A 23,030-nucleotide genomic window follows, 5' to 3' on the forward strand; every position below is an offset into this window, starting at 1 on the left:
TTCATGATGCTGCTGTTAAACCTCATCTCAGGAGTTCGTTTCATTCGTGTCTGTTTTGGGAGTTTGCAAATATTGTAAACACACACATGTCAGCAATGAGCCTGAATCTATACTTAAACATCAAGCTAGTACAAACCTGGACTTAATTTGCTCATAAGCTTAGAAAAAAAGAAAATATTAAAACTTTAAATGCATATGAACAGTGTTTTATTAGACCTGCTGGGGCAGAGTGATTACCATAAGCCTGCGACAAAGCATGCATGGTTTGTTGAATCATGCAAATATTCATTTCTTAATTGACGGTGCGAAAGAGCCAGTGCTCTAAAACGTGACTGTAAACAAAAAAGAAAATATACGGACAAACAAACAGAAACCCAATGACAGAAAATCACACTGAGATGGGGTCCTACAGGGAAATATGTCAATTTATAAAATTTTTCGGCTCCCTCAGCTTCATGTGATCGATATTCAAACATGTTAACAGGGAAAAAAATCTGACACGCAAGAAGTGATTGTGTCATATAGAGCATGGCATATTTTTTTATCACTCTTGAAATGAAAGTATTTCTACAACAGCAGATGCAATTTAACTGTATTAACACATATTAACCTAAATATTAAATGTAAAGGAGGAACCAAGATAGTTTACATCTTTGTAAACTATAACTATAACAAGAACAATCGATCAGAGAAGATAGTTGAGTGATTTCTAAGAGTGTTTGTATGCACACAAAGACTTCAGAGAGAGTACACGTGCATGCCCTCAAGAGAGTGTAGGAGGCACTTGTTAATCCACCATCATGTCTAGTGTCTTCAGTTAAGATCCTTAAGAGCCCTTAAGCTTTTGTTAAATTATCTCAGTCAAGAACAAACAAGAACCTGCTAGACTCAGGGAAAAAAAGCAAATAAAGGGCCTTGTAAAACATATGAACAACGTTGTGCTGAGCTGTGCAAGAACAGATTGGATTAAAACATTAGAGCGATCACCGTGAGTCCGGTTGTATCATGCAAATATTTGTTGCTTAGAGAAGAGCCAGCTGGAATTTCAAAATGTGTCAATCATTGGTCTCAGAAGCTACTTGTCCTAAAACATAACTGTAAAGAAGGTCATTTTGAATAAAGGAAAATAAATTACACATGAAAACACATGAAGATAAATGGTGAGAGGGAACAGTTCAGCAGAGAGGTGTGATGTAACACTTTCAAATACAGAAATTCAACCAACCCCCAAGTTTCCTCTATGTTTAGCAGTAATTGACGAGGAATATGACAAAGCATGCAAACAAAAAAGCAAAATCAAGCTGTGCCATATGACTGCACCCAGATAATGATGATGGTAATGAAGCTGACTGAGATGAAGATGACGTAGAGGCCGAACAGCAGACGGTCAATGATGAGACCCACCTGGATCCACTCCTCCGAGCCCTGGTTTCTGCCCAGCTGCTGCTTCAGCTGAAGGTGGAGGGTGTGGAGGATGCTGCCCAGGCTCTTCAGCTCCTGCAGGGCCTTGTCCTCATCCAGCTGTCCCTTCTGTACTGGAGCCTCGCTGTCCTCTACCACCAGAGAGGACTCTTTCATCTCTGCGGCAGAGGAGATGAGGGAGGAGGTGATGAAAGCTCTGACTGTTTCTGAGGACTTATGAAAAGATTTCCTGCAGCTCATAATGCTTTTTGACTGCATGAATAGTTTTACCTTGTGCGCCAAGACTTTGGCTGACTGTTTCCTCTGGATCTCTAGGCTTTGGAGGAAGTCGCACCAGGTGCCCAAGGATGTTAATAACAAACACTCGGACCAAGCGAGGGACTGGGGAGTAGAGAGCTGAGCCATGCAGCAGGTTGGTGACAATGATAGTCTCCATTAGACTAGCCACCATCATAGCCAGACACAGAGACAGGAACACATCTGGAATAATAATAATAATAATAATAATGTTGTGTTTCTGTCCATGTGATGAATGTAAGTCAATAGTCCCTCATGCTTTAACTCTGTTTTGAACTTCAGTAAAATATTTGGCTCTTTAGCTGCTAACTGCTCCTCTATGTTCACCAACAAGTTGCTAACTTTGTCGATCTGCTCTTTGACGTTGGGCAGGTGGTGAACAGAGAGGATTTTTAGAGCCTTTTCACTGAAAACAGCTGACACTATGAGAGTAAACCAAAACAGTAAAGTTGGGGGCAGTAAAATCACAACCAAGAATGATGCTAAAAAACACCATAGCGGTAGGGGGACTGCAGAATTTTGTTACAACTCTTTCACATACACAGTCACTTTAAACATTGATAACATAATAATTATAGCATCTTTAAAGAACATGAGAGCTAAAAGGTTAACCACTGCTGAACATAATCCCAAACATTTATAAAAAGGGAGGTATTTAGAGAAATTAACATAATAAGGAGCAAAGCTTAGCTTTAAAAACTTAATTAATTCACTTTTTATTTTGTATTTCACACTACGGTGGAATGATGGAAAAGACGAGACAACATTCTTGACTGTCTTTTTTCTGCATTTACTATTGTGACTATTGTGTTGGACAAATTTCAAACTAATTGTATTTATAGAGTCCCAATGGCTACGAGTGACTGTCAACTTGTCAACTGACTTATGAGAGGTATGGTGTTTCCAGTGACGGGCAGCAGGTCGTTCATGATGAGCAGGAAGACTGTGTATCCCAGGATGAGGGTCATCTTGAAGGAGGATCGGTCCACACTCTGAGGAGGCAGCAGGAAGCTGAAGAGGTCCACGGTGATGAGGAAGCAGCTGGGGATCAGCAGGTTCACCACATACAGGGTGGCCCGGCGCCTCACTGAGACCTGTAACAGATAACATATACAGCAGCTGGTAAACCTCAACCTCTCATTTCTCTGGTGCTTGTTTTACAATCACCCAGCTCGATTTGTTTAGTACAGCTCTTATTAACTGGCTAAGCTAACATGGTTTCTGTGTGTATCAAGTTGTTTTTCTCCTACACCACCAGATTAAAGGACTGTTTTGTTACATTCAAAATGCTTGGAAAAATATCATTAGCTTCAGGATTTGACTCAAGTTTTACAAAAAGCTGCAACACAATTAAGAACATCTAGTATCTAAAAGTTCAACATCACTTTAGCCTTCATAATACACCATAAAACATAGACTTTTAACACAGTATACAAGACTGTACTAATTCCAACAGTATAATGGTTGTACAGACAGTATTCATGTTTCTATGTCTTATTGTTGTACAAAACTATTGTAATAGTTAATTATTATGCACTGTGATGGATTCACAGTTCATTGTTTTATTTAATCTTAACCCTAAAGTACGTTAAATACAAATTATGGTGTAAAATAATTTCAAATACATGTTTGGTCATCCTCCCACAGCACAACGTGGGACTATAAAAGGTTACAGTGCAAAGTATTTCCTTACAAAGAAGTGAATCTCTTTGTGCATTTCTCCGTCCCCAGATGGTAGCAGGTATGTCTTCGCTGTGATTCCAACCAGTTCCCACTCGCCCATAGTTGCCATCATCTTTCTAGAGTACGCTAATATTTCCTCTACAGTTAATGCTTGGCTAATGTGCATAGCAGGCACTGAAAGGAAAATATGAGACAGTCAAAGCTTTTGTGAGATTTAATCCATTTATAAATACATTAATGTCCATCTGTGCCATTTAATTTACATAATTTGTATTTTAAAAGGTGCGACAATCATATTAGTTGGCATATCTCATTGAAAATTAGATTTGGACGAGTTTCTGCTTACTTCGGTGTATATAGGAATTGAAGCTTAAAGTGCAGTTCTGGATGTCAAAAGGAAAAGTGTAGATGTCAAGGTTGCAGGAGCTGACCACTTTTACAGGCTGTTCATCGACCACGATGCCATCAGAATACAGATAACTGTATGGGACGAATGGAGCTGAGTTCCTCTCCATACTGAGGGACAAGAAAAGACATAACACCCAGTAAAAAGGATTGGTACTATCCTTTCTCTGTAAGGAAACAAATATAATTTTCAAAATATACATACATTGATAACATTTAAGTCATGATCTTAAGATGTCATTACGTGTTTCTGTTTATTCATTAACTTTTTAATGAATCTGTGTCTTTTATGTATGTCAGGTCATAGTCATCCTGCAGCTAAGGCTGCACGGCTCTACAGAATAAACGGTACTTACAACTCATTGATGACTATATCTGGTACCCAGAGCAGTTTTCTTGGAATTGTAATCCATGAAGAGCCACACTGTTCTGGGTCCCACCTGACAAACTCATTTCTCCATTCCTGCAACATGAATCACAGACAGACTGCAGTGGTCATTTTTTCAAGCCAATGTTTATGTAGCCGATCTCTAGTGGCCATAGTGATTATGGTGGGAGTAATGGAGGAAGGTCGGGTCAAACACAGGATTTTCACCCAGGAGGTCACTGTTTGAAACTGTCCTGTATGAAATCAACGCCACTTTCCAAATCACATAATTTTCCTATTTCGATTTAGTTTGTACTGCAGAGGCTCTAAAAGTACAGTGCATTTGGGATATACTGCTGACTCATTGAATTTTGGCCTTCTGTACTACATAGTACAGTAGTACAGGTTACATAAATTTATGTAATTTCACGTACATAAAGTAACTTTTAACATAACTTACATAACACAACATACTTTCACCTCTGTAAGGAATCTACTTATCTTAACCCGAACCATGATCTTTTCCTAAACCTGATTAGTTTTTAAACCTAGCTAAACTGTGACCATTTCACAACTATGTCACATACATAAAGTCACTGAAGTTATTAGCTTGTTTGCGACTGGTCCCCTTCTGCCCTATAGAGGGCACTCTCATGTTTTGGGAGTTATTAGAAATTTACCTATTCTGTTATTTTAGTATGTTGAGTGGAAAAGGTTTTCAGGTGATGTCTGGTGGACATACAGAATCAGTTCTTTAGCTCAAGTGGTCACAGGTGTGAACAGACGGTTACATTTTTAAATGTCAAATGGCGCCATTGTCAGAGAATTGAACAACAGCTGTATTATCTTATTTTTGACTGAAAACTTTTTATTTGGCCAATAGTAAGTTCGGTAGATTATATAATATAGTATCTTCTAGCCTGTTGAATGTATACAGTAGAATCTGTCTGTCCAAAAACTTGCTATAATCCACTCACAACTTCTTTGTTTTTCTGATTCTCAAGCCTTGAACAACTTTATAATTGCTGTAAACTGGATTAAGTGGATTGTAAAGGAAATACTTACTAAAGATTGCCAGATAAACGTCTTCAGAACTTGAGCCTTTTCATCCTGAAAAAGAACCAACATTTGGTCGTCTATGTTCCTTCTTTACAAACATTTTATCTTATGGAAAGTTGTTTTAACCATGTAGAAACTAAAAAAGACCATTTTAGACCCAGTGAAATGTTTCTGTTGGCTAACTTAACCACATTAAAGTTGTATGCAGATGCCACTCTTTATGCTTTGAAGCAGTTAACTGTATTTGGCAGCAGTTGTGGACTGGTTTTTGGTTAATGTTGCGTCCCTTACCACCCCCAAAATGCCAACCAGGATGAAATCAATGCTGACGTTGGTGGGGGTTGACATATTCATGACAGGTCGAATGGAGCTCAGGCTGAAGACCGGCCTGAGAGCCTCTAGCAAAGAAGGTGGGTCAGGTCGAGAGCAGTTCAGCATGACGGAGCTGGATGGAGCTGTGGAGAAATAAGAAATGTGTCATTATGATTATGAAAGTAGGCCTCACACAGTCTGACTCACCAACTAGCAGCAGGCAAAGGTATTCAAAGACCATACTATCTCATGTAACTCAAAGTATGCTTTTTTTTAAAACAGAACGAGACTGACCAAAGTTGTGTAATGAGGGTGAGTCAGCATGGTTTGAAAATAACGACTTTTCTACCATTTATTTTTGTGGATGGAGATTTATTTTTGCCAATGAATTTGGGGCTTTTGGAAGGGTTTTTCCAAAAGCCCCAAATTCCCTTTATGCTGAAGAATGAATAAGTTATAAGTTAAAACTAAGTTCAGTTAAGTGTGGGTTATTCCCCCAGACAAATCAGAGGGACTGCAGACTGAGAAGAGTGTGCAAAGGGCCCAAAGAAATCTGTGGCAAAGCCCTAAAGCACTTGCTATATACAGGTGCTGGTCATATAATTAGAATATCATGAAAAAGTTGATTTATTTCAGTAATTCCATTCAAAAAGTGAAATTTGTATATTATATTCATTCATTACACACAGACTGATATATTTCAAGTGTTTATTTCTTTTAATTTTGATGATTATAACTGACAACTAATGAAAAACCCAAATTCAGTATCTCAGAAAATTAGAATATTGTGGAAAGGTTCAATATTGAAGACACCTGGTGCCACTCACACTCTAATCAGCTAATTAACTCAAAACACCTGCAAAGGCCTTTAAATGGTCTCTCAGTCTAATTCTGTAGGCTACACAATCATGGGGAAGACTGCTGACCTGACAGTTGTCCAAAAGATGACCATTGACACCTTGCACAAGGAGGGCAAGACACAAAAGGTCATTGCTAAAGAGGCTGGCTGTTCACAGAGCTCTGTGTCCAAGCACATTAATAGAGAGGCGAAGGGAAGGAAAAGATGTGGTAGAAAAAAGAGTACAAGCAATAGCGATAACCGCAACCTGGAGAGGATTGTGAAACAAAATCCATTCAAAAATGTGGGGGAGATTCACAAAGAGTGGACTGCAGCTGGAGTCAGCTTCAAGAACCACCACGCACAGACATATGCAAGACGGGTTTCATTTTCTGAGATACTGAATTTGGGTTTTTCATTAGTTGTCAGTTATAATCATCAAAAGTAAAAGAAATAAACACTTGAAATATATCAGTCTGTGTGTAATGAATGAATATAATATACAAATTTCACTTTTTGAATGGAATTACTGAAATAAATCAACTTTTTCATGATATTCTAATTATATGACCAGCACCTGTATTACAGTGGGACAACTGATGTCCACATAATCTTTTACCCTTTTAACAGATGTTAAAATCTGTGAGGACTTTTCCACTAAGAATCTGAAACAATAGGGCCTTGATACAAAACATTAATAAAACTGGTGTATTTTTCATAAAAATCTCTGGATTTAAATCAGAGATACATCTAATGATAAAATGAGTAATATTGCTCAGTAGATATCTAAATTCATCTCTTTACCTGATTGCACCCGGAGGCCTCAGCTTGCTAAATTACATTACAGTGCCTAAATACGTCATAAATTACTGCACCACAGGAGCTCTACTTACCGTACATGAGCACAGAGATGAAGATGAACAGAACCTTAGAAGACTTGACTTTCAGCGGGCAGCACTGAAAACATCAACATTGGGTCAAAAGCTGTTGTTAATTTTGAATGATGTGCGGGTGGTCAGGTCTGTCCTGTAAACGTGTCTTCACACAGTTTAGATGCTAAATACAGACAACAGTAGGAAACCATCAAATAATATCCAGATATAAAAGTAGTATTTTTCATTTAAGACCCAAAAGAGAACGTGTTAGTGTTTAAGGTTTCCAATATTAATGGGATTACTTGAAGCAATTTTGGTTAGTGTGAATTTGTTGATTTTTGTTTTACGTTGCGCTGCCATATACATTATGATCTGTTTTTCCTTTTGTAAAACAAAACACGTAAATATGATCCAAAAGCTGACAAAGATGCTGTTTATGTAAATTATTTTACCCTCCTGCTTACATTCCGACATGTTCTGCATATTCAAATACATTGAATGCAATTTTAAATTACATTTTAAAGTTAAATGCTGTACATTCACCTTAAAACTAATCTAGAAATCTAAATGTACTTATACTCTTCAAAATAAAAAGTTGTCATTCTAAGTGTGTGTAATATACAGTATATCTTATAGAGTTTGGGTACAAAATACATTAAATTGTATGACGATGTATGTTGGTCTACTTACTTTACTTTACTTTTACTTTTAAGGGACATCTTAATACACTCAATGATATTTTGGACATGAAGGCACCTCCAAAACATTTAGGATGAATTCAACATCAGACTCTGACCCCACTGATCCCTGCAGCCAGGATTCAACATCTTGTGATTGGGTTTCCACATACTTTTGGCCATGTCATGTACCATTGTTAATGTACCAGATGATTTGCTCACTCTGTGTGTGACTCTTTGATGATTTGATTTTTAAAACTGGTCTTTGGCTACTTATTTAATAATTTTAGCTTTGGTTTGTTTGGTCATTTGAATCTACAAATATTTACACTCTCAAAATTCAAATAAAAGAATGGATACATTCACTAATTTCTGTGGATTTATTTAATTGTTGTATGTTGTTCTCAGGGAGCCATTAGCAGGAGAAAACTACATTTTCTAATTATATTGCCTATTGAGTGTGGATGTTAAGATTAAAAGCTGACATTTAAATGAATAACAAAACAATTGGAGCATGATTATTATGCTTGAAATGAAATTCAATCAAAAACTGAGTGAAATTTTTCAAGTTATTTTATTTTGTATACAGTGGATTCCTCCATTTTAAAATGACACATATTACACAAATGGCTTGAGACAGCACCTAGTTAATGTAGCAGAGCTAATTTCATGTCCAATACCAATAATATCTCTATTTTCTATTTTTAACAATGGTACAATAACTTGAGAGTATGTATAAATATCTTGGCTCCAGAGCGAATCATCTAAAAAAAATAACATAGATCATGAATCAATCAAACTTCAACAAACAATTAGCTACATAAATGGAGCCCCTTAAACGTTGTCTATTGACTGTATGAGTTCATCCAGATAATCAGGATGGTAATGAAGCTGACTGATACAAAGAAGATGTAGAGGCCAAACAGCAGGCGGTCTATGATGAAACCCACCTGGATCCACTCCTCCGAGCTCTGGCTTCCACCCTGCTGCTGTTCCACCTGCAGGCGGACGGCCTGGAGGTCCCTGCCCAGGCTCCTCAGCTCCTGAAGGGCCTTGCCCTCCACCTCTGGCCTGCTGTCGTCCTGAGGCCCCTCATCGGCTTTTCGCTGTGCCACCGCAGTGCTGGGTTTCATGTCTAGTTTTTAAGGAAAATACTTTCATTAAAACCTCCCTTGCAATGTGCTGTATTTATATACACAATCATGTTGATCTATCCAGTCTACTCTGTGTATTCAGTCATTGTCTGTAATCTTGCATTTCTTCATTTCTTACGTATATTTAACCACCATAAGAGTACCTAAATAAACTGCATACCTGAATCTTTAGGTTCTGTAGTCTTTCGAGGCATGCAAACGAGACAGCCCAGAATTTGCAGAACAAGCACTTGGATCCATTTAGGGACGGGAGAGAAGTCAGCAGAGCCATACAGCAGGTTTGTGATGAGGATCGTCTCTAGTAGACTGGCCACCATCAGAGCCAGGCAGAGAGAGAAGAACACATCTGGCACAGAGGCAAGGGAGGGGGGGGAAGTGAGACCAGAGTCAACGAAGGTTTCCACTGTCAGAAAGTGTTATATTCTATCTGCACCTCCATGTATATATGATATATGTACTTATGATGGCAATATGCCCGGTGAGCAGATTTAACATACATCTTCCTTGCAGACTGAAATGAATTAGCTTAGACCCACATTCACCATTTCAAGGAATAATAGTGTCACCATCATTACATCATTCTTTAAATGTTTGACCATAAGATAGTTGGCAGTATACTCCTCACACAACAGCTCATGCACATCAGTCAAAAGATGTATGATGCTTCTTAGGAACAACTTAAGCAACAAAAATAAATAAAACACAAGACAAGTGAGACATATGTAACAGGTTTCAGTGAATACAGATAACCTTTGTGTGAAAAACACTGACTTATGAGAGGTATGGTGTTTCCAGTGATGGGCAGCAGGTCGTTCATGATGAGCAGGAAGACTGTGTATCCCAGGATGAGGGTCATCTTGAAGGAGGATCGGTCCACACTCTGAGGAGGCAGCAGGAAGCTGAAGAGGTCCACCGTGATGAGGAAGCAGCTGGGGATCAGCAGGTTCACCACATACAGGGTGGCCCGGCGCCTCACTCTGATCTGCACAGGGAAGAGACAAACAAGCACTTTGTCAGATACATTTTCTGTGCACATGTACATTTTTGATTAAAATTTTGCCAATTCCTCTTTAAGAAGGACACAGATGTTGTCAGCCAGCTATTACTTACTTACTTCAGCATGACATAAAGGTATTGATCACCACACAAAAACTCTGCATGTTCATAGAAGAGTTAAAGGTGTCAAGCTTAATGATGATTAAACATCCAATGTTATTTTCAAATTAGAAAAATCTTCAGTCATAGTTAAAATGGGCGGAAATACCAGTCTGTTAAAACAGTTATAAGCTTTTTAAAATTTGATGTTGTTAAATGTTGCTTGCTCATGGCTCTGTTCACGTACAGTATCTTTATTGTAGCTGTTCATATTCATATATACACCCTGATAATAGCCTGAAATGCATTTTTCTGTCAATTCACCCCAATTTAAAGACATAACAATCAACCTACATGAAAAGCAAGCTCATCAATGTGTTGACCATCAAGACGTCCCGTGTCGTATTTATGGGAGGTGATATCCAGCAGCTCCCACTCTCCCATTGTGGTAATCACCGCTTTGGAGAGCTTTGTGATGCTTTCTGCTGACCTTCCCAGGAGAATCTTTATGTCCGTCGCTGGGGAGAGAAGAGCAAAGCTCCCATGAATCCCATAAATTCAAGGCCAATAAAAGCACATAACCACATTATTATATTTCATTCCTGTTTGTTATCTGTCACCAGCTGATCATTGTAAACTAATGAGAAGTGCAATAGATCCTACCGAACTCATATTCATGAATCATCTCAACTCTGACTAACAAAATTTATATGATGTGCATACATTACAAGTTTTTAATAACTCTGATCTGAAAAGGACTCATAATTCTGCAGAGTCTGTCACGGTGCATCAACAATAACATATCGTCCAGAAACACAATGAATCTAAGATATCACACGTCACACAGTACACTTGTTACAGGTTGAATTTAGGTTATTTCACAGCAAGCAAAAATGTTAACTAAACATATGATTATTCAGACTGTTTCTTTCCTTATTACAAGTGGCCATGGTCATTTCGGGTGCTCCAAAACATAGATTCATATCAGGACTGTTCATCATGCATTATTTATTACTGCTTTTTAACATTTACATTTCTTAATTTGTCAGATTGGCGTACAAAAGTCTTTCAAGAAAGAAAAAGAGACATTTGGTGAAGTGCCTTACCATAGTGGAGGTAGGAGTTGAAAGTCATTGTGCAGTTCTGTATGTCGAAGGGGAAGGTGTAGATATCGAGGTTACAGGAGCTGACAACTTTAACTGGCAGGGAGTCGTGAACCCTACCATCGCTGTACAGGTAAATGTAAGGGACAGTAGGGGCTGTGTTTTGATCCATACTGGAAGACAAGAACAAGAAGAGGTGTTATGAGTGAAATGTTGGCAAAATGTGAGCAAACAGTGCATTTCATTACAATGCTTCCAATGCTTTCATTTCAACATACATGGGCATTGTAGTTTATTTTGAATCAATCCCACATACACCATTCTGCTGCCAGAGATACTCACAGAAGCACCAAATATGTATATAAATATGAAGAAAAGTACTATTTCCCCCTATTTGAATAATATTCGAATGTTTAAAAGCTACTGTGAGCGGCTGTTTTGGGAAATTCTTAATATCTTTCTTTTTTTTTTTTTTAAGAAACTTTGTAACATGTTAATGACCTGGAACTAAGGGGAGCAGACAAAATGGGGAAGTTTTTTTCATGGGCTTTGTTGACAATAAAAGATATAGCTTAATACCAGCCTTAGGCCTTAACAAAAAGAAAAGCATGGTACTCTATTGTAAAGTACACATAGTGCATGGTTTAATGTATATCTATAATCTATAGATCTAGATCTACATCTATATATACATTTATGTGCCTAACTATATCAACGGACAAGTACACTGGAACTCACAATTCATTGATTACTATATCTGGTACCCAAAACTTGTTTCTGGGAAGAGAAATGTTGGTGGTGCCGCACTGGACTGGGTCCCAACTGACAAACTCATTCATCCACCACTGAAACAACAGAACTCATGTTATAATCACATCAACCTCAAAAAATAATCCCACAGTTATCCTTACACCACAGCCTGAGAAATTAAGATGGATGATTGCAGTACTCACATAATTTAGCCAAATGTAAGTGGTCAAGAGTTGAGCCTTTTCATCCTGGAAGACAAGGAGAGCTACTTGAGGGCACAAAAGCAGAGACAGTACTGACCTAGTGTGTTTTTTTGGGGACAAAAACAATCCTTAAGGAAATCTCAGTGGAGCACTCAGTGGAGACTTGTGTCTTAATTCAGGTTACATTTGGTTGAGGACAGCAGTAGAGTGATCAGAGCTGTTGCTTTCTGATTTCAGGTGGTTGTATACTCAGAGCTGAACATACCACTCCCAGTATCCCATACATGATGAAAGAGGTGCTGACGTTGGTCTGGGTAGTCATGTTCATGACGGGTCGTATGGCGCTCAGGTTGAAGAGTGGAGTCAGAGCATTCAGCAGTGCGGGTTGGTTTGGCTGAGTGCAGTTTACCTCAAAGGCACTGCAGAGAACTGATGAGAGGATACAAAAATGAGAAGTGCAGCCCGAAACATGCTTTGGCGAATGTGGTTTGCAGTGAAACAGCAGACCTGCAACTAACAAAGTGCATGAAAAAATATGGGGATTGCCTCAGCTTTATTTCCAGCAGCCACTGGGATTTTGATGAACTTGGCAAAATGCACAATAGACAGGAATTAGATCTTCCAGGATTTGTCTTAAAATGTTTCACGTACATTACACATCGCATAATTATACATGTAGTATACATTCTTCTGCACTTTTTAGTTTGTAACAAATGCTACCTTGTGGTTTGTGTTTTTTGAGAAAACCTTTCACGTCAGAGAAAGAAGAGATCTCAGGCCTCGATATTGTGCTTAACAAAAAGCTTACCTGGTGCAAGAATGAGAAATATGACCAGAGTGGGCCTGACTGACGGAGCAAGACACTAGAATAAAACAATTACAGCAAGTGTTTCAATTTCAGAAACTAAACCAATAAAATCGTTTAGTTTCTTAATTATTTAAGAAAAGCAGTTAGTTACATTTATTGTAAGTGATTCTGTATTTAGCTTCAAAATGACACTTTCAAAATGACATATACAATATGCAGCAGGACAAGATACTTTACCTTCAGTGTAGTATCCTTGGAAGCCATAACGCCAAGAGTTAAATCTTGTGCAGTTGTGGGATGAAAGCAGTGTCTTCAGTTGTTGCAATGACACACAAAACATTTGGTTTTAGTTGTTCATTGTATAAACAGAAGAGCTATCTAAATAGGCATCTAAGCTATCCTTAAATAACCACTGCCAGACAACAAAGGCATGCTCACCACTCACCTGGCCAACCAACTCTTGCAAGACTAAATTCAGCTTTAGTGGCCAAGTTATACATAGTGCCACCGTGAACCAAGCATGATGTGAGCAAACCCCTGGCAAATGATGTGGGAAATGGAAAACTCTGCAAGGCAGCTACTTTCCCTGTAAGTGGTTTCATACAAAACAGAGAAAAACCACAGCTGATGTATCGCACCGCGGTGTGTGACTTGTAGATGGTGCAGAATGACCACCACGGCGTCAGCGTCACACCTGCTGGTCGCATGCAAATGAACAGTGGATAGCCTGAGAGAAACATGCGTCCTATGGTGTCAACCCAAATCTCCTGCCAGCCAACCTTTTCTCATTTAATGTTATCCATCAAAATTTAACAAATTGCACAGCTACTATAGAACGCTTTAATCCCCAAACCTGCACGCCACCCTGTATGTATCTACTCTTTACCACCTGGCTGACACCATGCATAAAAAGCCTAAACCTACTGTATGCACAATATCACAGTTTCTGAAATTCCCACATGCACATGTCCAGATATTGTATTTGATATTTCAGTACCCTCCTGCAACAAGATCAGGTACCATAGTGACGCCTTTATACATGCTTTAAGTGTCAAAAATATTTACACATTAAACAATAAATGATTAGACCAACGCCACCCAAATACATTTAGATTGTATAAGCTTTATTTATCTATTATGTGACTGATTATATGAATGCAGAATATACAGAATGTCTTTAAAAAGTAAATGGTACATTTCTAGTTATTTCAACTACTCAAAGCGCTTTACATGACATCCTCATTCACCCATTCACACATCATTCATACAGGAGGAATGTAATTTGGAGGAGACTATTGTTTCATACTCATTCACACACTTAAGCCATGCTTCAGGAGCAAGTTGGGGTTCAGTGTCTTGCTCAAGGACACTTCGACATGTTGACCCATAGGAGCTGGGGATCACACCCCCGACCTTCTGATTGAGGGATGACCCACTCTACCACTCAGCCACAGCCGCTCTCTCAATATAGAAAGTCTTTGACAGGTATACATTTTGGTTCATATACACATGTGTTTGTAGGCGTGTGTGTCCTCCAAGGGCTCCCTTTTTCAATCCAAACAGAATCACTTAGAAAATGTGGAGGTGAAAACATCTACATTGTAAAATCAAAGCGTGAGATTAAAAACGTAAGGTAACAAAGAAGGCGTTTTGTCCACTGTGGACTGGAAACAGGGGGGGCCTGTGATGGGAGAGTCCCTGCCGAAACATCTGCTCTTCACCTGCGCTCTCTGTAGTCTCTGTGTGTCTCAGTTCATGAACTGTGTGTATCCCTCTGCTCACGTCCATCCATCCAAAGTCTCTACAACTGTTGCTTTGCTCAGGCAGAAAACATGATCACAACTCTTCAAACTCTAAAACCTTCAACAACAAGCACAACAAACATGAGACAAATCATATTTTCCTTTATCTTAATAAAAACCTGGAAAATTCCTTTGGCAGATGTCTTCAATACAGCCCTCACAATTAGCAGGCTCATGGGGACTTCTCACATAAACATTTCTACTAGGCCTGTCCCACGTCTGAAGCTGTTCATAGTAACATTTTATTCTTATCTTCTCCACCAGATTCTCCAGGAGGATGTCAACGTTCTCGTAGCAGATCTTGGGCATCTCCATTGGAGCTGACTCGCAGATCTTGCAGCTCTGACGGAAACGTCTCACCTTGACAACGCCCTGCCTGTACATCAGGCGCATGTGGAAGACCACCATCACCCGGTTGGAGGGCCAGGTTCTTCCACATTCTGTGCATCTGAATCTTGAAAATAACACAAGATCCAAGTTAGTCTGAACTGGCCTTTTAACAAAATGACAACACATCTGAAAGACAATATTATATAACTGAGATTAAAAGTCAGTTGGTCAAATTATGTTGTTGAACAAAAGCCAGTGCAAAAGGTAAATGGGAGGACAAAGAGCCATTTGACGTCACCTTCTTCCTGCTTTCTAGTGATGAGAGGATGAAGCTTTGGCGCTTTCTTTCGCAATAAATAACTGGGGCCAAAGCTCTCCAACACCTTACTGATTTAATTGTCTCATGAGTGTGCAATTTAAGTCCTGCATATTACCATCAAATCTGGAATATTCTTGTTCAGATGAGTTACATCAAATGCAGATCTTATTGTGCAATATGTTAAAGTATACTAATGAATAAATGCATTGTAAATTGATTGGAGAATGACATTCATTGAATTAGACATTACTTTTATTCCATTATTACTTGGTATCAGGTGGAAATATTCTCACACTTATTATTATGTATTTCTCAATTATTATCTACTCCAACACAATGTATTCATACAGTGAGCTTCACAACAACCTTCGGCATCATCTGCCCATCTCTACTGCTCAAATAATGAAACCAGAATTCTCTCAAGTCTACCAATGAGATCCAGCTTCTGTCACACTGGACACGGCATTAACTTTCATTCATTCCCTTAAGCCTAAACTGATCTTCAAATTAACAAAAAAAGTTTTTACCTTAAAACTTAATGGTTCTACCTTGTTGAGTAAAACACATGCATATACATAAGCACAAACCTTAATAAAACAAATGCATCCACTATACTATAATTTACATTATAAATAACATATAGTGTTTATACGCACTCACTACAGTGATCGACAGTAGTGCAGCACACTGACCTTGCAGTTGTGTTTCTGATGTACTGCTTCCATCCCCAGTTCGGTCTGCCAGGCACAAGCGTTTGATCAAACTCCAGACTCCAAAAGTCATCCAAAACCCATATTTTACTCTGGAAGACACCTGTCCACAGTGGTAATGCGATCCTGTCAGTGTGCATGGTGCTGGTGTCTGAGCCAGAAGAGACACACACCGACAGCTGCTTAGTACAATATACAAACAACTTGTCACAATGACTCCTCACCCCCTGAGTTCAGATGACACTACTATGGATGAATTTTGGGGGGAAATCAGCGTCAGCATTTACTTCTTCTATTTTCCTTTCGTTTCAGGCCTGGTTTTGTTCTACAAGTGGACTGGGTAATGAGACGTTTGTTGAAGATGTTAAAGGTTCTCTATTTGATTTTGGAGCATCTCAGACCAAAACAAATGTGTCCCCCTGCAGCCACAGACATAGAAATTTAGTAATGCAATATATATATATATTTTTTATTAGTATTGGGAAATATACAAAATACAGTGTTTACAAACGGATTAGATGAATACAATAAGCCCCCCCACGCTCCAACAGAGCCCCACCCCTTACATTTATTACAAATAATAAATATGTAGACAATGATATGGGGTCAGTATCTCTAAACTGCAATTTCAGTAGTGTCTATTTTTTCTACACGAGTTATAAAAGGTTGCCATGTTACATAAAATTTCTGAGCACACCCTTTTGTAGTGTAGCGAATTTTCTCCAGTGTCAAATGATACAAAAGGTCTTTGATCCATATTTTAAAGGTATGGTGACTGATATTCATATCTTGTGGAGCTACTCCAAATATTGCAATGACAGCAGAAGGTTTTATAGGCACTCCCAAAACACCTGAAAAGGTTTTAAATATTAATTGCCAGAAATTATCTAGTTTTGGACAGAACCAAAACATATGTGAAAGGGTGGCTGGTGTTTGCCCACACCGGTCACACATAGGATCGATACTAGGCGTAAACTTAGCTAATGATGAAGGAATCCTGGAACCGGAGTTTCAGGCCACTGGGCCACTCTCTAAGCAGTTTAGCCGTGTCCAATTGTTTCAAATGGAGTAGAGTCAATAGAGTCAAAAACTGAATAGCAGGAGTCAGTTAATAACTGCTCAGAGGTGGTCAAAAATCACCAGGAGTCAAGAGTACAAGGGCAATGAGGTCTTTAATGCCGGCAGTAAAGAGAGAGACTTCTCTCGTGTACATTACATACAGCCAGAGAGCTCTGAGCTCCACTGGACAGTCTACCTGTTTATATTCCCTGGAGCCCCTAATGCTCCATCTGTTCTCCGCCCATCCACTAAGCATTCTCATTGGTTGTCTATTTCTGCACTCATTAAACATTACACCAATATGTTTCACTGTTCCATACATCCACTTGTTAATCATTAACATTACACCAATATGTTGTAGTGCTCCACGCTCCATGTATGGAAGGGACCATATGGACAAAACCATCACTCTGCCCTCTGCAACCCCCCCCCCATCTCCAGGACAACTGAGTTATGTCCACACATGTCCTACTTTTTTTATCCTATGCTCTATTCATTTGACACCATTAACTTCTAACTTTATCCTGTTCTTTACTTTTAATTAAGTTACCTTTGGTTCTTTTTACACCCTTATTTCTCAAGTTCCTCTTGTTGCATTTTTAAAAAAGTAATAAGACGATAATAATAAGAGAAGTGATGGAGCAGTCCTACTGCCAGAAAAACTTGCTGTAATGAAGTGTCGAGGACACCAAAGAGGAGACACAGACATAATTCAAGGAAATGTGGCGGCAGATGCCGCAGCAAAGAAAGCTGATGGTTACGCAGGACAGATGCTGGCACTCCATGTGGAACCTCTTCCAGAACTCATTGAAACAGACATCAAAAACATGTAAGAGCAGGGAGGACTAACCCTAACTCTAACCCAATCTGACAATGGCTCACATTTCAACAACAAAGAGCTGGCTAAGGTTGAGGCAGCCCTAGGTATCACGCACAGGTTTGGCTCAGTGTACCACCCAGCATCACAAGGGTTGGTGGAAGGAGCTAATCAGACTCTGAAACGAAAAATTGCAAAAGTGTGTCATGACACCAAACTTACATGGTTAGATGCTCCTCCATTAGCATTAATGTCCATGAGAAGTCCCCAAAGCAGTAAAACACACTTGAGTCCACATGAGCTGTTGACAGGTCGGCCTATGCCTGGACCTCCTAGAGAGGCAGGACATACGCCTCTGTTGGATGTGTGGCAAATTGACTGTGACGACTATGTAGCCCGTCGAACCAGTAGTGTGGCTGCCTCACTTGCCCTATGACTTCCCGGACTGTCCTGTGACAGAGGAAAAGGGGGGGGGGGTTGCCACAAACCCATGCTTTAACAGTGTACTGGCTGTGAATTAACTCTGAACTGACTTATCCAAAACAGGAAGCCATTGTATGAGAGTTCCGGGTGATAACGTGATGAACGCTAAAAAGACTGATGAAGTGACAATGATAAAGTGATGGAACCCAAAGCTTGCCTCTGGGTAGGTGTTGTGTAAAAGGCCTCACAGTGACTGGCATAAAATTAACAAAAGAGCTTCTATCGACATATACGTTCTGAACTCTCTATGACCCGAGCGACCCCGTGGTCTCTCTCTTCACTCGTGGACCCCTGAGGCCCAGGCCAGACTGATCAGGGAGAGGAATGAGGGAAGTCTGTATGAACATTCTTCCATTTCTGCTATAAGTTTAAATGTGGTTAAAGAAACTGTCCAAAGTGCCCACAGATCAATTAATGCTAATTAATGTGTTCTTTTGTCTAATGGTGTAACCCACATGTTCATGAATATCCAAGGACGACCAACTAACCAATTACAACTTTTGAGGATGCTGCTTCAAATCCTGTGGTAACACTGCAATTCACCAATGAGTGAAAAGACTCAGGAAGTCCATATAATTAATAATCTGTGTCTAATAAGTTAGAAACTAACCAACAGTATATTCAGTCCAGGTCTGTTTAATCTGTGTCATGTGATAATTAGAGTAATGGAAGTTAATGCAAACTTGAGAATGTTAAAGATTAGGTCATTGTGTGTCATGCCATTTAGGAAGTTATTTGGTAAAGACTTAATGAATATGAATAATATGAATATATGAATTGGAAATGAAATATCTTGATTCTGTATACCATGCAGGTGCCCCAGTGAGAGGCCTATATCTCCTACATTATTTTGGTGCCCGCGTTGTGAAGCACCTATACTTTCCTACATATTCTGGTGCCCTCCTGTGAGGCTGGTATACTTTCCTACAACTACATGAAATCTTTGACTGACCATATCTGAGCTTTGTCTACTCAGGTCCAACAGGTCGAGCAGAGACCAGCAGCAGCTGATGAACCGCCTCCTGCACAGGTATTAGTGGGCAACTGGGTACGGGTGAAGGTCCACAAGAGAAAGTGATCGGAACCCAGGTGGACTGGAGCATGGGAGGTAACTGAACCCACCTCACATGCAGTCCAAGTAAAAGGTAAAGCAGGAGCAAATTGGCACCACCTCACACATTGCGCACCAGCTGACCCACCCTCTCGGACTTCACGAGAGGTTAGGAGCAATTTGGCTGAATCTATCAAAAGCAAGGACCATTTAGTAACCAATCATGTACTCCCGCCTACACAGGCTGGTGAGAGTTTCCATGCTAGAAAACCACATTGATCACATTGAGCAGTTTGATCTACTGAATTCTCGTTATGAGGTGTGAAAGGAGGGACTGATTTTTCTCTGTAGTCTGATTGACTGATTCACACCCAAAGGGTGTGAAAGGAGGGATTTGTGGGGAATATAGTATTTGTGACAAATATAGTGTTACTATTCCAAGTGCCTTATGATGTGTGGAGATCATATTGTTATTATTCATAGAGCCTTATTTTGTACCTTATTCACTGCTTTGTATTTACAGGGACAGACACATATTGCTTAAATGTATTGCTATAGAGTTGGCCAACTTCATAATGCTAATGACAGGATACAAGCACTGACCCCAGGTTCTGAAGGGTTAGACACATGTGAGCAAAGAGAAGTCTGGCAAGAGTGCACACAGCTTACATGCACCACACTAACAACTCCATATAAGGGAGCTCCAAGGACAAGAGATGCTCTCTCTGAATGCCGCTATTGTAGAGGATTGACAAGATAGACATAAATAGGGATAGGTTGCACTGAAGGATGATCACGCATGAGACTAGAATAGGGAGGGTACCTTTTCCAGGTTCGACTTTACTGGATTGGAGGTCGTGATGCCAAGAGGCTGGGACCAGCCTGTGCACCAACAAGGGAGAGCCAAGTCTAAACCATGGTCTCCCCCCACCTAATCTAAACCAATCACAATTCTATCCACAATATCTGAATGTTACAAATTGATGCATTATACAGAGCCCGGGGATCACTCTGCTATCTGTTGGCTACAGAGTAGCAGCTTGCTGACTGTGGTTTTCCGAGAAGGGTCCATGGCCATGTTTATGCATGTTTTTTCTCCTCCTCTCTCTCTCCTCCTGTTTTCCTCCCCACTTTCCCCCCTTGGGGGATCAATAAAGGTGAATTGAATTGAATTGAATTGAATTGAATTATGTTTTATTCTTACAAACATTAAAACACCTCAAATGAGAGAAGTTGCCTGTCAACACGACAAACGTTTAAATCGAATTTCTGCAGAGCTCGTCAAAAACACAACCTACGCCATTGCTTGCTCACTAGCGCCCCCAGTAATGCACTAATTTGATCTTGTCTCACTTTTATAACAAAAGAAATGTCATTGAAATTGGTTAGGGATTAAGAAACATAAAGTGAAGTCTGCATCTCTCAGTACAGTTTGCTGAGGGCTCTTGACCTCTACTGTGCTGGATCAACCTTACCTTACACCCGGCTGTCTTTGCAGTGGCTCTGTCTCGTTCTTTGTCTTAGTTTCTCTGTGTTACGGGCCTCAAACGCACAAACTTGCACGATGACCAAATCAAAGACTGAAGACTGAAAACTGAAGTCACAACATGACCATTACTCCACTGTATCTTTACATGGCAAACAGCTGCTTCATGCCATAGCGATGTTCTAACTGGAATAAGATGCCATTATGTGTTTCATTCGTAGACTGTCAAAGTTTCGTATCAGAGGACTCACTGATGAGGAAGTGCAAGAGAAATGAAACTAAGACTTTTTCTTGTTTTTTTCCTTCATACAGCACTGCCATCTGCTGGTGTCATGCTGCTTGGTCTTATATGTCGTCTGTACTCCAACAAATGAAAACATGTACTAATATTTACTATATTCTATTTGAATAGAAGACACTTTCATACGATAACTTTGGGCCTAATTTCATTTTATCTTAACTGATCTGTCATTACCTCATTTTCATATTGAGTAATAGCTATACAGTAGCTCCTAAAAAATGTATGCCCCCTTCTCGTGAGCATGATCCACTTCAACTTTGGGCCAAATTTTAATTTCCGTTCAGTAAAGTTATCATTTGAAACAAATTGTGCTCATTAGGCTTGATTGTGCGATTAATCTTTCATGTGCGGTGCCAATATCATCGCTATTTATTCATTAACTCATTAACATTAAACAATGAACCCACACATTTCTAATTTCTTCCAGGAGAATTATGCCCCCCAAGTAAGACCCCCCCCCAAAAAACCATTAAGGTCTAATTATGATGTGCTTCATTAGTAGGTAATGTTAGAAACAACAGAAATTCACATACTGCTGTAAGTTGTAATTTGTACCCCATTCAGGGCCCGTAGATAATGATGAATGTATTGAATCACACTGTGTTCAACCTGTTCAAGTATTGTCAGGCATGTAAAGGCGTTCCCCTCCCCTCCTTTTGGCCTGCAGTGCTCTGAATGGTGAGCAATTAAACTGAGCACCCAGTGTTTACCCCTCTGGCTTTTTGACAATTGATTTGGAATTCAAAATGAATAACTTTAATCATTCTAATACATCTTCATGTAGATTTGTTGTTTGACTAGCTGCTGTAGTTCGGCACTGATACCTGATTAAAATACTTGTGGATTAGATAAAAAAAAACACAATTAGGACATTGTAATGTGGAAAATGTGATTCAAATCCAACCTTCCTATCCTGGACCACACGAGCAAAAATGTGAGATTTGCATGGTGAGAAGGTGCCAGGATCCTGCTGTCCCTGCAAACCTAGAGACTGATCTTTAAACACAGAAAGTATTCCTAATTTGCTCTTAAAATCAGAGAACTTTTGTGTTCCTTTACTCAGGTGGGTGCAAACTGAGATATGTTCTGATTTGGCTGCAGCTGAAGAGGCCTTAAAAGCTGGGGAGTGCAGAAATCATGATGAAAACTGCAATGAATGGATCTTTGGATAGCATCCCTGGACTAACACCAGTCCACATGGGAGTGAAGGGAAGGGGGTAAAATGAAAGAAATGGTAGGTGGTATTTGGTGGTGATATTTTAGAAAAAACTAATAGGATTCTGTCCCTTCCTCAGAAAAGCTATTTTCGTGAGGCAAAAATCTGCAAAAAGATTAGCCAGAAGCATTTTGATGTAGACTAGAGAAGTGGACTAGATTAAAAAGAATTAAATAATAGATAAAAATAAAAGCAACAAACATGAAAGTGTATTTCTGACCTTAGAAACTGTAGTTTGACCCTAAATTCTGAACTTTGGGTCCATTTACTGACTTTTAAGTGAATCTCATAGTTTTTTTTACCCACAAATGGAGAAACAACACACAATTAACAAGCAATCTGAAAATAAAATGCTTATACAAGATGTTATAAGAATTCTCATTCGAGGACATGCTCGTGAATTGTCAG

General features: G+C 39.4%; 2 protein-coding genes across 2 annotated transcripts; both read right to left on the minus strand.

Moving 5' to 3' along the window:
• Window positions 1–1,296: 1,296 nt before the first annotated feature.
• LOC139202664 (uncharacterized) lies at window positions 1,297–13,650 on the minus strand. Its single transcript, XM_070832209.1, is given in 18 exon segments — window positions 1,297–1,527; window positions 1,676–1,902; window positions 2,603–2,813; window positions 3,413–3,576; window positions 3,749–3,918; window positions 4,164–4,270; window positions 5,525–5,688; window positions 8,789–9,070; window positions 9,250–9,435; window positions 9,861–10,071; window positions 10,539–10,702; window positions 11,291–11,460; window positions 12,026–12,132; window positions 12,241–12,285; window positions 12,506–12,669; window positions 13,049–13,103; window positions 13,286–13,329; window positions 13,473–13,650. Coding segments are annotated over 18 exon segments (2,880 nt in total).
• A 501-nt stretch (window positions 13,651–14,151) lies between these two features.
• LOC139202747 (receptor-transporting protein 3) lies at window positions 14,152–21,201 on the minus strand. The gene is made up of 3 exons (XM_070832310.1): window positions 21,095–21,201; window positions 16,192–16,360; window positions 14,152–15,304 (listed from the first exon to the last, which is right to left on the minus strand). The coding sequence occupies exons 2-3, from the start codon at window positions 16,347–16,349 to the stop codon at window positions 14,959–14,961; spliced, it is 504 nt and encodes a 167-aa protein (XP_070688411.1). The 5' UTR covers window positions 16,350–16,360; window positions 21,095–21,201; the 3' UTR covers window positions 14,152–14,958.
• Between the last annotated feature and the right edge of the window lie 1,829 nt (window positions 21,202–23,030).

This window comes from Pempheris klunzingeri, chromosome 6 (genome assembly GCF_042242105.1).
Source record: "Pempheris klunzingeri isolate RE-2024b chromosome 6, fPemKlu1.hap1, whole genome shotgun sequence".
Lineage (NCBI taxonomy): Eukaryota > Metazoa > Chordata > Actinopteri > Acropomatiformes > Pempheridae > Pempheris > Pempheris klunzingeri.